The sequence below is a fragment of the Momordica charantia genome (genome assembly GCF_013281855.1).
Source record: "Momordica charantia cultivar OHB3-1 chromosome 10 unlocalized genomic scaffold, Mcharantia_2.0 BLBB01000010.1, whole genome shotgun sequence".
In the NCBI taxonomy this organism is placed as follows: Eukaryota; Viridiplantae; Streptophyta; class Magnoliopsida; order Cucurbitales; family Cucurbitaceae; genus Momordica; species Momordica charantia.
The window spans coordinates 4,710,415-4,725,258 of record NW_028275158.1 but is presented as its reverse complement, the minus strand read 5'-3'; the positions used below and the strand labels follow the sequence as shown (position 1 = coordinate 4,725,258).

Below are 14,844 nucleotides of genomic sequence, written 5' to 3'. Positions count from 1 at the left end.
AGGAGAGGTAGACCAAAATAGTTTTATAAATCTATATCCACATGGTTTACAATTTTGCAAATCATCCGATAGTACACGCAACAAAAATCATTGTTAATTTTTTATCAATCATTTAATATAAAATCAAATAATTTCAAAATATAACATTTATCTTACTTAACGGCGACGCATGTCAAATTTCTAGTTAATATTTATACAAATTAATGTCAATGCCTATCATACAAAAGTTCGAATTTTAAAACTAAATAATTAAAAAGATTAGGAACCAAAAATGACATAAGCATTCTGAATATGATTTACACTGTACTTAAAATGATTGGAAAATGGAAAATATTGTAATTTCAGTCACCGGATGAATCCTACGTGGCGTGACTTGATTGGTCTCTCTCTCTCTCCCTCTATCCCAAAATTTTTTTTTTCGAAAAACAAAAAATAATAAACCAATGCCAAACTTTAAGTTGACAAGTTCAAAATCAAAAGAAAGTGGGTAAAAGCCTCAACAACCAACTCACGTTTCACGGTTTTATTCTTTAATCCCTAAAAAAATTGCAATTTTAGAAAATACATAATGTCACAGATTTATCGCAATTCCAACCAATAGGAAACCAGTATTGTACCCTCACGATCCTCGTCTTACCCTCCAAGATCACATCCTGGCCGTTCACGCTGCTCGAGAAAACACAACTCACCCCCTCATTTACCGTTAGATTCGTACACCGAAAAACACATGGATATGCTTTCTTAACCGTCCGATCCTCAGATTATCCCTTCTTATAAGACGCTATAAATAAGCCCTAACTGCTCTTATTGTTAAACTTTTGGCTTCTTTGACAGAGAAGGATTTGCCCGGCAGAAGAAGAGGAGAAGCGCGAAGCGTCACGAGGTGTTTCTTAATTATGTTTTTTAATTACTCCGAATGGTGATTTGGGTTTAATTCCTTTGGTTGGTGTGTTTGTTCCATGATCTTTCTGTTTTCGTCTAAGATTCGTCTCCTTCTTCGGTGTTCTCCGCTTTCAATTGTGTTCCTAGATGTAGGGTTTGAGTTTTTAATAATTTTCCAGTTTCCGAAGGTTTTAGGGTTCCAATAGGTTCTCAACTCTCCCCCCGGGATCGATCTCTTTAGGGTTTTCGTGTTTTCTGTTCATAAATTTGTGGGTACACTGCCGGGAAATCTTTTAGAGAAGTACATCGAAATCTGGGTGTTAGGAACTGGAATTGGCTGTATATTAGATTTGTAGAATTAGCTTATAGGCGTTTTATCATTTTCTGCAATTTCATGGTGGCGCTCAAATTTGTAGAGAATAGATTGGAGTTGGAGAAGGTCTGTAGTAATTAATTCGGAATTGGGGTTTGTTTTCTTGCAGATGGCCCGTACCAAGCAAACTGCTCGTAAGTCTACTGGAGGGAAGGCTCCCAGGAAGCAACTGGCCACCAAGGTTTGCTCAATTTCCTTGTGCAATAACTTTAATGAATTTGATTGAGTTTGATTAATTGAATTAACTTTGCTGTTAATTTATGTTGTTGGTATTCTAGGCCGCCCGTAAGTCAGCCCCAACTACAGGAGGGGTGAAGAAGCCTCACAGATACCGCCCTGGTACTGTTGCTCTTCGGTGAGTTCGCATGGTCTTTTTCTTCTTGCCTTACCACCCTTGGAGGTGTGCTTATACTCCGTTGGATGCAGCAAACAAGTGATTCACTTCTTTCTTCCTTGTGAATTCGTGCAGTGAAATCCGTAAGTACCAGAAGAGTACTGAGCTCTTGATTAGGAAGTTGCCATTCCAGAGGTTGGTTCGTGAAATTGCCCAGGACTTCAAGGTATGTCCTTTATCTTCTGCTCGATGATCTGATTTAAGCTTTGTGCTCTGCTGGGTTCAATGTAGCATTAAGGTTTTTGCGTTAATTTTTTTGTGCAGACTGATCTGCGTTTCCAGAGCCACGCTGTTCTGGCTCTGCAAGAGGCAGCTGAGGCATACCTTGTTGGGTTGTTCGAGGACACCAATCTGTGCGCCATCCACGCCAAGCGTGTTACCATAATGCCTAAAGATATCCAGTTGGCTAGGAGAATCAGGGGTGAACGTGCTTAGAAGATGGCGCATTGTTTGGATGAGGGTGGTAATTGGCTGCAACATGGAGTGATCAAAGACCTAATTGATGATGGATGGATGGTTCTTATTTTTGTTTTTAGCAACGTTGGTAGATATAGCTATACTAGAAACCTGTAGTGAATATGGTAAAAGGCATAATGCTTTGCTTGTGCATGTTAATGATGTTTAGTTGTGGATGATTTTGTTTTGTTCTCTTTAAAAGGATGGAGGAGCTTAAATCTGTATTTCATTGAATTGTGTTTTTGGGGTATGCAGCCAGACTAATATTGTTGGATAACCTACCACATCTAATCTTTAGTTCAGATTTGTAAGTTCTGTTATTCATGAATTACTTGAATCTGTTCTTTGCATGAATTACTTGAATCTGTTCTTTGCATGAATTATTTGAATCTGTCCTGTTAAATCTTTGTCCAAGTTATTGTCAGGAAGGGTTGGATTTGAAATTTGAATCATTCACCCAATTAATTGTAACAATAATGAGTTGTATTTGTTGTAACCTTTTGGTTTGAACTCTGGCAAAGTTCGATGATTTATCTCGTCAAACTACTGAAGTGGTATATGTTTTTTTATTTTCAAAACTGATGAATTAGTGTGTTCTAAATTTCAACTTGTTCGGTTTATACCATTTTTATTTGGAAAATTCTCATCGTGAAACAGAAAAAGGGGTCCCCTTGTAGTTAAATTTTCTCAAGAATAAGTTTAGCTCTGTTAATTTATTTAACCAGAATGGGTCTTGATTCTCTGCAAAGGTGCTCTAGTTCTTCTGGAGTTGTGCTCTAATTCTTCAGGAGCTGTTAGATTCTTATTCTATTTGCAAGTTGAATATCTTCACGGTACATACTCTTGTCCCGTTAGTCCTCCAACTCCTTGTCACTGTAACCTTAGTTCCTCTTTCAATTGACGCTTTGTTGGGGCTTTGGCTATTCAAATTTGAGTCTATTTGATGATTAGTTCTTTGGTAATTAGGCTCAACAACTGATCTTTCACATCTTGTGGCCTGCTTATGTTTGAAGCATGAAAAGAAGATACCCACGATCTCTCGCTATGAGACGCCTATCATCAGTTGGTGTTATGTCTTTGGATTGCTTCCAAATCTTCCTACGTACAATTCTGTTTATGTTGCTAGCTTATCGAATCCTGATTCTTAGGGACCATTAACAATTCTCTTACACTCTGTGCAGGATCTCTCAACAACTTTTATTTGCATCGGTGTAAATTGATAGGTTTATTTGTTTTAAATTATGTAGTCCTTTCCTATTCCTCAACATTACATGATGTTTCAAAAAGAGTCTGCTTGACCCAAGATTGTTGTCAATGGTGAATAAGGAATTTTATGTATATATGATTTTAATAATTAAATGATAAACATACATCTAATCATACAAATGTTACTTCATAATAAAATAATAAGAGTCAAGCTCACCAACATAATCTTCTAGGCCAACCTAAGCATAGTTGATTAAGGTATCTATTTCTAATTTGTACTTGCAACAAACTACACTTCATTGCAAAAAAAAAAAAAAAAAAAATGTTTGGTCATGGTTTGGCATCTTTGAACGAAGAAAACTTCTAATTTGTAGCCGGGAAAAAGGTAGATTTTGCTTCTATTTGAATAAATAGAAATCGTTTTCTCCCAACTTGTTATCATACTATTCTCGCCGTCCAACTTGAATTCTTTTAATTTCTTTTTAATGAAATACTAAATGGTAAAACGTAAATTTAAAATTATACGATATACTAGTTTGGGTCTATTTCTTCCTAACAAGTCATTTATAAATAGACATGTCTATTTCATTCAATTAGAACAAGAACATATTGTATGTACTCAAAAGAAGGGAGGGAGAATATAAGAATATAGGATACTTCAAACTAAATTAATAAAATGTATCTTAACGTTGGATTACCAACATTATCTCTTTTCGTCAATGAATTTTTACATCTAATGACCCTAATGAACGGATTGAAAAAAATTCAATATATACTCGATTAAGTTAAAACTTTTTTTCTTTGAAGCTTTATGAAATTGAGACTTGTAAAATACCAAGAAAGTGAAAATAACACATACATATTATTATATATTCAACCTATATTAACAGTGTAACGAGATCAAATTAAAACTTGGACTCAAATCCCAATACATTCAAGCCAACTAAGCCTTACCTATACCGCACATTAAACGTTAGCTCATCATCTCTCTACTGTGTCTAAACCAAACATGTAAGTTAGGAAAATTGCTAGCATCTAATCACATTAGAAGACTTGAATTAACAACTTAACGACCTAAGAGATTATAGTAAAAAGAAAAAAAATTAAAAGTTGAAATATGCTCGCTTTGACAAAAATGATACCTTGTGTTTATATTATTTGCAGTTACGAATATATATATAATATGTTTTAATAGATGATTGAAATATCATATTAAGTTACGATAAGAAGAAGTGAGATAAAAATGAAAATAATAAGTTCAAAATAGTCCCATTTTAATAATAACAGGAATAAAAATAGACATTTCGAACCAACGTAAGGTTAAACTTTAGAACCAACATAGTATTTAAATATATATATTACTCCAGAATCCAATTAAAAAAACAAAGATTGAAAATTAGTTCGTGGGCAGTTATTTTTACCTTTGAACCAGCTCGCTCAGCCGGTTGCTTCAAGCCAAATTGGGCGGTTCTCTTCTATTGTTGAAAATGAATTTTTTGGCCCCTTTCTTTTTAACGGTTCAATGGTGCAAATCATATATTAATATTTTTTCATTAAATTACATTATTTGTATTTTATTTAGTCTCTAACTTTACAACATAAAAAAAATAAAAATTCTTAAAATTGTTTATCTCTCTCTTCAAAAACCATATATTACTATTTCGAAGAAGTCACGAACAATCAATTTTTTTCAATAAATTTCAATGATTTTTATACTAATGAACCTAATTGAAAATTTTTAATATTTAGAGTTTTAAAATGTTAAAGAATCAAATTGAGAATATAAAAACTATTTTCCTTGGAGTACCTTTAACCTTCTTCTTATTACATTATTATTATATTTATGCAGACTAAAAATGAAACAAAAACATTAAAAAAGTATTAAAAGCAATACCACAATTAAAATAAGCCAATTGGCATCGTCAAAAATCCAATGTCTAATTAACTTCTCTCAAAGATTGAAGCCCTCTGGTTGGTTTACTGGAACGCCCGCCAACTTCGGAAATTCCTCCATTTCCAAACCTCTCTCTCTACAATTTTCATATCCTAAATCCATCTTCTTCTCCCAATTTTTACTGATTTTCCAAACACAGACACAGATAATATCAATCCCCATTTTCTCTCTCGCTTTTCTTAATGGAATTGCGTGTTCTTTCAACAACTCCGATTCTGTAAGTTTCCCTTTCCCTTCCCATTTCTTCAACAATCCTCTCTTTTTGACCCTTGAATTTTCCTGTTCTTCATTTTGATTCTTCGTTTCTTTTAATTGAAAACAACAGATTTCTGATTCCCACCACAATCGATGGTTTCTGAGATGCCGCAGCTGATGGAGAAGACGGAGGAGAAGAAATCCCATGTCCCGGAGGAGGAGGAAGAAGAAAAAGATGACTCTTCGGAGCTTCAAGAGCTCCAAGAGATGAAGAAAATGGCGGACGAGGCTGACGGAGAACTCAGTTCCGAGTTGGACTCCGATAAGGAAAGTCCCAAAGAAAGAGAAACCGCCGTGGAAAGCAACAAGGAATTGGAGGTTCAATTGGCAGAGAAGAGCTCCAATTTGGCAAAGCTAACAGAGGAGCTCTCTGCTTTGAAACGCTCTGAATCACAATCCCATACAAGATTGGAAGAACTGGAAAAAAAGTACCAAATCTCCAAAGAATCAGAAGAGAAGACAAGGGATTTATTAGCAGCACAGACAAAGCAGCTCGAACAGACAAAAATTTCCCTCGAAGAATCAAAGCTGGAAATCCAATCTCTCAAAAAGCAATTGGAGAAGGGTTCTTCCAACAGCCGTTACCACCATCGCAGCCCATCAGACAACATTTCAACGAAACAGGAACTCGCCGACAGCCTAAAATACGAGCTCGAAGCCACAAAACACAAACTGGGTCTGCTAAAAAACGAGCTCAAATTAGCCACAGAAGCAGAGGAGAACAACAAAAAAGCCATGGACGATCTGGCAATGGTATTAAAAGAAGTAGCAACAGAAGCCAACCATTTGAAAGGCAAATACGCCACAACCGAAGAGGAACTAAAGCAAGCAAAACAAGAGGCAGAGAATTTGAAAACGACATTAAAAAACACAGAAGAGAAGTACAAATCTCTGCTACACGAGGCAAGAAGAGAGGCCGATTTGTACAAAAGCACAGTGGAGAGGCTGAGATTGGAAGCAGAGGAGTCGCTATTGGCGTGGAGCGGCAGAGAGACGAGTCTAGTGGATTGCATAAGAAGCGTCGAAGACGACAGATTCACAGCCCAGCAAGAGAATCGCCGCCTCATGGACGTCCTGAGACTAGCAGAGCTCAAGAACATGACATCAAAAGAAGAGATCAAGAAACTGAGGGATATTCTAAAGCAAGCCCTAAACGAAGCCACCGTGGCCAAGGAAGCCGCGGGAATCGCCATCGAAGAGAATTCCCAATTGAAAGACTGCTTGTCGGAGAAGGAAAACGCATTGGATTTCGTAAGCAGCGAGAACGAAACCCTAAAAGTCAGCCAAGCGACGGCGCAAGAAGAAATCAAAGAGCTGAAGCGGCAGCTGGAAGAGGCCAGTAAGAAAGAAGAGAAGAACAGCAAAGAAGAAAGCAAAAAGCAAGAGGAAAGCAAGGAACAGGGGGAGAATACCAAATGGAAGCCGCCGATGAGTCCGAGCCCGAGCCCGGGTCCGAATCCGAATCCGAGTCCGAGTCCGAGTCCGAGTCCGGCGGAGAAGGAGGACACGTTCGGGAAGAGGCTGGGGAAGGCATTCAGCTTCAGTTTCCTGGAACTCAGATTCACGCCGGAGAAGAAGAAGGAGGTTGAGGAAGAAGAAGAGGAGGAAGAGCCGGAAATGGAGGAGACGCTGAAGGGGTCGATTTTCGACGTGGATTCGCCGGTGTCGGCGACGGCGAAGACGCACCAGAGGAAGCGATCGGCGCAGTTCGTGGAAGATGGGGAGATGGCGAATTACGAGAGCGAAGATATGGATCAATTGGAAGAAGATTTGGATGGGGATAGGAATTCGAGGAAGAAGAAGGCGCTGATTCGAAGATTTGGGGATCTTCTGATGAGGAAGAGAAGTTTGCCGCTGAAGAAAGAACAATCTCCGGAGTGAACCTGTTTTTATATTTTGGTTCAGTTTTGAAATTTTCGCTTCATTTTTATTTCTTTTGTATATTGTAAATTTATACAAGTAAAAAGTCGTAGCCTACACTCTATTTATGATTCTATTCTTTTTTTCCTTCTTCAAAGATGTATTTATTTTATTCTTGAATCAAATGAAAATAGTTGGATTTAGATTTTTGTGTCCTGTGTGTCATCTGATGAACAAGTTCCCTAAAACATGGAGACCATGGAATTGTACCATGTATTTCCACCTATGACTGTGAATTCGAGTTTCCATTCTTACATATAGAACCAAAAATGAATTAAAGTAGTATAACTCAACTGTAATTGATATATATTTATAACAAAAGGTTGTGAAATTGTAAGTTCAAAATGAACAAAAATTTAAAGTACTAGACCAAAATAATATTTTAATGACAACTTTCTTACATTAATTTCAAAAGAAGATATATAAATCTACAAAGTCCCAAGGAGAAAAAAAAAATGCAACTTTGAGATGAGATGTTACATCTGAATTTGTACATGGAAAAGAATGAAAATTGGAAGCGTCTAAACTTTAAATATTTCATCTCCTTTGAAAATTGATGAGTTTGATGGATACTGCAAAGATTGAGAAGAAAAGGATGATGAAGCCGAAAAGCACAGCCACAGAAACTCCAATCATACCAGGGCCATATCCTAAGCTTACTTCCAAATATTGTTTCACAGTGCCTTCAAATCCACCTCCTAAAATCTGTGTCTCTACATCACCAAGCTGTGAGCTTATAATGCCCCGCAAAGTCCATGATACAGGGCACAAATAGTGAAACCAAATCCACCATCCTGGAATACTCTGTTTTTTAACCAAACAAACAAACTGTTAAAATCAAAGAAGGAAGGAGAAGATCGAGCAATATTTTAACTTACTGGTTTTGGGACAAGAAACCCAGAGAAGAGATTCCATAAGGAGTAGAATGCAGAAGAAACAATGGCTGCCATGTGTTGCGAAGGAGTCAGCCCAACGGCCATCATTCCATAAAATGTGAAATAGGTGAATGTCAAGAACATGAACAGAACATACAGCAAAAACTTGCCTGCAACAAATTCCAAATGATCAACCATCAAGTTTCAAGAGGTTACAATTTGAGTTCAATCCAACGAGAAACATATAAAAATCTTACCCAAAGTTCTTTCAAAATTAACCATATAATATGTGATGACACCGAATATTATGGTCTGTGCGGCAATGTATGGGATCTCCACTAGACCCTGTTGAGTATTAAGGACCAAAAGTTAAATATAAGCCCTTACTTACTGATCGCATAACAACTATTACACATATTTCATCACAAAATATGCTTGATTACGTACCTGTGCTAAAGCATAAATGATTGGAGAATACATTCCAGCAGCTCTCTCTCGGTAAAATACCGTTCTCTCAATTGACACAATAGGTTGTACTGAAGAAGCATTGTTCACCCCAAGGAATAAGCATGCGGCGTAAAGAGCTCCCATAACAACAAATAATTCTTGGGTCGAACTCCTTTCATTTGAAACATTCGTAACATTAATATCATTTACTGTTATCAAATATAGTACAAAATATATATGGTATGGATACGCATGCCTGAATAGAAGATACAAATACATAAATCAACATCAAGAATATAATAGCTTGAGTTATTAGATTAAATGAGGAGATTTTTACCTTTTCATACCAATATCCCAAAATACAGAACCAAATATCAATGCACTAATGAAGGTGAAAAACAATCTCATGGCGTTATATTGTGGGCTTCTCCAATAGACAAGTGTTTGCTTCCAAAGACAAGTCAAAAATTGGGATAGTCTGTTCTGAGAATAAGTTGAAGCAAACTTCAATGGTTCTCCACCATCGGGTGGAATACTATTGTGCTTGATGAAAGCTTCAACATTCCTAGGAAAAGAAAATTGTAAACATGACAAAATGTTTAAAAACAGAAAAAAAAAAAAATCATTGGCTTAAGTACATTAGTACAATTGCAATATGGCCACACCTGTATTGCTCTGAGTTCCTGTATAGGTCTGCAAAATCTTTACCAATTCTCTGCTCAGCCGCAGGTGTTGTGACCTCTAGCATCCAAGTAGCTGGATTGTAAGAATTTAGTATTGGAGCTACTCCGGTAATCCCCTAAGAATATAAGAATTAGTCTCTTTCAAATCTACCAATAAAATTGGGCAGAAGTGAAATATATTTTATATTCATAATGAAAATAAATTAGATTGAACTATGGTGTTACCTCAAAATAGTTAATCATTATCTGTGAATGTGTTCCTAGCTTTCCCCCATATATAACTCTTCCCCCTCGTTTCATAAGTAGTATCTGCACATGAATTTTAACTTTTAAAATTTATGGCAAATATTCTCAATTATGTTGTTATCATTATAACAAAGATTGAGATCTAACCTCATCAAACGCTTCAAATATGTCGATGCTAGGTTGATGTATAGTACAAACAACCGTTCTTCCAGTATCAACTGTATTACGAACCGTTCGCATTACAATGGCGGCAGCTCGTGCATCCAATCCAGAGGTAGGTTCGTCCATAAAAATGATTGAAGGATTTGCAACGAGTTCCACTGCAATAGTTAGGCGTTTTCTCTGCTCTGTTGATAAACCAGTGCTGCCAGGAATGCCAACCAAAGCATGCCTAAGAGTATCGAGCTCTACTAAGTTCATTACTTCTTCAACAAACTCCTGAATAATGTATGAAGATAAGATGTGAATTATTTGAATCATTCAAGCAAATATAAATGGTAAAATTTTACAGATTCATGATCTAATGAAGCAAAATACCTGTCGTTTCTGTTTGCTGATTTCCTTTGGGAGGCGGAGAGCGGATGAAAACTGGAGGCTTTCCTCGATTGTCACTTGAGGAGAATGTATATCATTTTGCTCTACATATCCTGATATTCTAGCAAAGGTACGTTGCTCTTTTGGATAACCTGATATTTTGATTTCACCTTCAATGTATCCACCAGTTTTTCTACCAGCAAGTACGTCCATTAGTGTTGTCTTTCCCGCTCCACTTGCCCCAACTAATGCTGTTAGAACACCAGGTGAAAATACACCACTCACATTTGATAAGAGCTGCAATTTCTTTTCTGGAACATCTCTCTGCTTCATTTCGTGGAAACAGATATAATATATATCTTTCAATAAAGATAAACAAATAGGATGAACAAGGATGTGAATGAGAAATTTAAACTTCCTGGCTCACCTTTGGAATATCAACAAAATAATTAACATTGTGAAAAGTCAATGTCAGTGGTTGAAAAGGAAGAATCATTCCTTTTTCTTTCTTACTTGCTGATGTATGCAGAGGTTCTTTGAACACAGAACTCATCAAAACTATGCCCATTGTAGCTAATTCTACCACTTTTCTGCAAATCAACCATTATGCGGCAGCGTTAGAAAATATACATCATACGCTTCTAATCTTTCCTCAATTCAGATTTTTAAATCATTATATATCTCCAAAATATGAGAGTTTTGTATAATTATGGTACTTAATTACTAGAGACGACGATCAATATTTTTGATCAATTATTCTAAAGTTCAATTATATATCTTCAATCAGAAAGTAAATAAGTTCGAATATTCACCTACACATATTGTTTGTACTAAAAATACAATCAATATTTTTGAATGACAATGTAGCACAGTTTAAGGTTCAAATCTTCGAGCTCCCACATTTGTACGGTAAAAAATAAAAAATAGTAAAGTAATATTTTGAATGGCCTCCATAGTTAGCTCAAGTAATTTCTGGGGGCACCAATGGAATACTCTTTTGCAAGATTGAAATTACTTTTTGGTCAACCATTAATTAATTAAAATGATATAATTGCTTTTCAAAAAATTAAAGTGAGTTACTGAGTTAAAAAAATATTAAATAAAAGATATTAATACATAATTTTTCATTAGAAAGGTTAAAATAGTACAAATTAGCTCAACGATTTTCTTAATTCATAAATTTGATATTATTTTATAAATCATGTAGGTTTAATTTGAAATATAAAAAATAAGTATTTATAATATGTACTAAAATTAGGGTTTTATAGACTTAAAAATGAAATTAGGAATGACATGATACTTTTATGGGTAATTGATTAATAAAGGTTTCATAAAACTCTATATAAATTTTTAATTTAGTAACTTTTTCTCTCTCTTTTATTTTATGGTACTTCTGAATTTGTGGTGTACAATAGAATAAAGATTAGACAGTGACCTTTAAATTGGTATCAAGTTTGCCCGCGAGGGTTCGAAGCAAGGTGGATTTTCCAGAACCAGGAGGTCCCAACAGCAAAGTCATCCTAAAATGTCACAAATTAAAAGCGTAAGGTTAGTTTAGGTTAGGGCAATAAAATATTCTCATAAATCAACTAACTTAGATATCTCAAATTTCTTTTAATTAATATAAATAACATCGGAAGAAAAGAAAAGAAGTGTTTTTTTAGATTAAATGATATATAAAAAATTATATGACAAAGACTGAAACATTATTATTTTATGTGAATTTTAGAGAAGAAAAAATGGTGAATTAATAATCTTGTGTATAAAGTTACCTTGCAGGTTCGACGAAGCCAGTGATGTTGTTCAAAATTGTTAATGGATGTCTTTTGGATTTAACAACTCTCAAACTTGTTAATACATTCTGCAGAGTGGAGATTACCAAAATTAATTAATTAACGAGAAGATAAGATAAGAAGAATAATTATGATATATAATGGTAACCCAAACCCTACCTCAACGACGTCGTATGTAAAATTTGGAAGAGTGGGCAAAGATCGGGAGCCGACTTGAACATTGGCTTCCACTCTCAAGTTGTCGAATCTCACTTCAACTTTGGGTACCTCCACTCCCGCTCTGTTACAACACACAACCACACAAAAAGCGCTAAATTCAAATCTAAATATTACTATTCATCGATCATCGATGAGTAACAAAATCAAAATCAAAATCAAAAAATGAATGTTGATTGTGAATAATGTACCTATGGAGGCGGTGTTTGATTCTGGAAAGCAGATCGAAATTATCTTGATCGTTGGTGGCGAATGCATTGTCGACGATGAGTTGGCGTTGGATTGTATTGAGCTTCCCGGCGCCGATGGCCGCCCATAGAAGCTCCTGCTCCTCGTTATCATTCTGCTCTGCGTTACTGTTCGAAGTGGAAGCCGCCATTATAACTATCCAATTGATTTTCACGCCTTTCTCGTTTCGTCTCCCTCTCTCTATTTATAGGTTTCTTTTGATCAGGCAAAGGAAGGAATGCAACCTTTTTAACTCCACTTTCGAATGGAAATATTTTATTCTAATATTCCTTTTTTAAAACTTTGTACACGGTATTAATTTCAAAACTAAAAGGCTTTTAGATTTCCTTCTTAAGGAAAATAATGGCTTAAATTATAAAATATGCTTATCTTTTTGGAGGGTTTTGTTTTACAATAAAGATTCCATTATTTTATATTAATATAGCTATTTTGTATTTTAATTAGTTTAATAATTAACGTTTTTTCTAGTAAAATCTAAATTAAAATTTCATAATTTACCTAAATTTTTAAATTTTATATTAAATATACTTGATAAATACAAACCTAGAAATTCACAAAAATAAATACATAGTTAAAATGAAAATACATATCTTGAAATTTCATTGATCACAATAAAACCAACCTAAAAGTTCATAGACAAAAATTAATATTTATTTTTAATAATTCTCCCATAACAATATAGTCTAATTTTTTAATCTTTATTTAAAATAAACTATATATAATATATCATTATATAAATTCTCTCATATATAATTGGAACATTTCAAATTCTTGATCTTGATTTTACCGTTATGTAGAACCTAATCGACCTACAAATGAAAACTCCGACATTAATTGATTAAACTCATTAACTATATTAATCAAAATTCATAAACGGCCACAAACTTTAAAGAGACAATAATTCTAGTCCTCTAAAATTTTCTAAAATCTCTAAATTTAAACATTATATTTGAAATATGTATAATAAAATATTTATCTTTAATAGTGTGGATTTATTTTCAAAAAAAAGAATATAAATTTATGACATTGGAGGATATAATATAAATTCTCAAAAACATTTTAAATATTAAAAAATCTACCAAATCATGCCTAGAGTAAATTTATTAAAAAAAATAGACACTATTAAACTATCAAAAATTAAAACTACCAAACCTGATCAAAGAACTATGACTTATTTTAAATCTATGTATTTATTTTTATAAATTTTCAGGTTTGTGTTTATGAAGCATATTTAAAAGAAAATTTAAAAATTTAGATAAGTGATGAAATTTTAATTTAGATTTTACTAGAAAAGATGTTAATTATCAACCTAATTAAAATACAAAATAGTTATATTAATATAAAATAATAAAATCTTTATTGTAAAAAGAAATCTTAAAAAGTAACCGTATTTGATTGATCTATTGTAAAAAAAAATCTTAAAAAGTATCCATATTTGATTCACCTATTTATTAATATAAAATAATAAAATCTCAACTTAAAATACTAAAAAAAAGTAGGTATATTAATGTGAATTAATAAAATAATTATTTAAAAAAAATCCTTGAATGGCGTTTTATGGCGACAGATGGGTCTCTTGAAGAGACGCATTCATCAAAATTCACCCAGTCTTGACAGACGCAACACCCTAAAACTCCAAATTATTCAGTATACACCCATTTTTTCTCATTTATTTTAAATTTATCCACAAAATTTCAAAAAATCCAATAATATCCCCACTCCAGGGCCGAAGTAAGGTAGGAAGGCCCCAAATCCTAAAAGCCTCACATTTTTCATATATTAGTATATATAATATAATATAATATTGTTATTTATTTATTAGTTTTTACTTATCAATATACTTTAAAATATAAAATAATATATACCATACATGTTCTATACAAATTAATAATAAATATACTTCTCTTAAAAAAAAACTCTTTAATTAAATATAGATCTTTATAGAAAACCATAATAAATCAGTCACATAAATTTCTCTAGATTTTGATTTCTCTTCATCTTAAAACCTTTCAAATTTCGTTTAAAATAATTATAATAATATAACCTCTCAAAACTCTGTCAAGTTTTAGACCGTTTGTATCATTTCTCCTTTTATTTATTTTTTCACAATTAAAAAATTTCGAATTCTCTTAAAAAAACTCTATCATAATTATACTCGTTAAATTATACTAATTTTAACTTAATTCCGCCTCTCCCAATTGTTAGAATAAAAACCAAAGCTTCAAATTTTGATTATTCTATGTTTTTTTGTCCTATTTCTTTTACCTTTTTTAAAATGTATCTCATATGGTTAGATATGTGGATATTTGACATTTGTGTAGGTTTGCTTACTTGTATCAATAAAGAATATTAATGTGTCTA

General features: G+C 33.7%; 3 protein-coding genes across 3 annotated transcripts; 2 read left to right on the top strand and 1 right to left on the bottom strand.

Moving 5' to 3' along the window:
- Positions 1-730: 730 nt before the first annotated feature.
- On the top strand, positions 731-2,382 carry LOC111008260 (histone H3.3). Its single transcript, XM_022280900.2, has 5 exons — positions 731-883; positions 1,365-1,436; positions 1,534-1,610; positions 1,725-1,815; positions 1,914-2,382. Exons 2-5 carry the CDS (start codon positions 1,365-1,367, stop codon positions 2,082-2,084), a joined length of 411 nt encoding a protein of 136 aa, XP_022136592.1. The 5' UTR covers positions 731-883; the 3' UTR covers positions 2,085-2,382.
- A 3,231-nt stretch (positions 2,383-5,613) lies between these two features.
- LOC111008186 (Myosin heavy chain-related protein) lies at positions 5,614-7,589 on the top strand. Its single transcript, XM_022280791.2, has one exon. It carries the CDS (start codon positions 5,614-5,616, stop codon positions 7,399-7,401), a length of 1,788 nt encoding a protein of 595 aa, XP_022136483.2. The 3' UTR covers positions 7,402-7,589.
- A 152-nt stretch (positions 7,590-7,741) lies between these two features.
- On the bottom strand, positions 7,742-14,355 carry LOC148208425 (ABC transporter G family member 31-like). The gene is given in 16 exon segments (XM_088118721.1): positions 7,742-8,244; positions 8,319-8,485; positions 8,573-8,660; positions 8,763-8,934; positions 9,100-9,327; positions 9,428-9,561; positions 9,671-9,754; positions 9,839-10,129; positions 10,229-10,549; positions 10,641-10,741; positions 11,617-11,653; positions 11,655-11,745; positions 11,998-12,086; positions 12,178-12,298; positions 12,426-12,663; positions 14,349-14,355. Coding segments are annotated over 16 exon segments (2,436 nt in total). The 3' UTR covers positions 7,742-7,977.
- Positions 14,356-14,844: the final 489 nt, after the last annotated feature.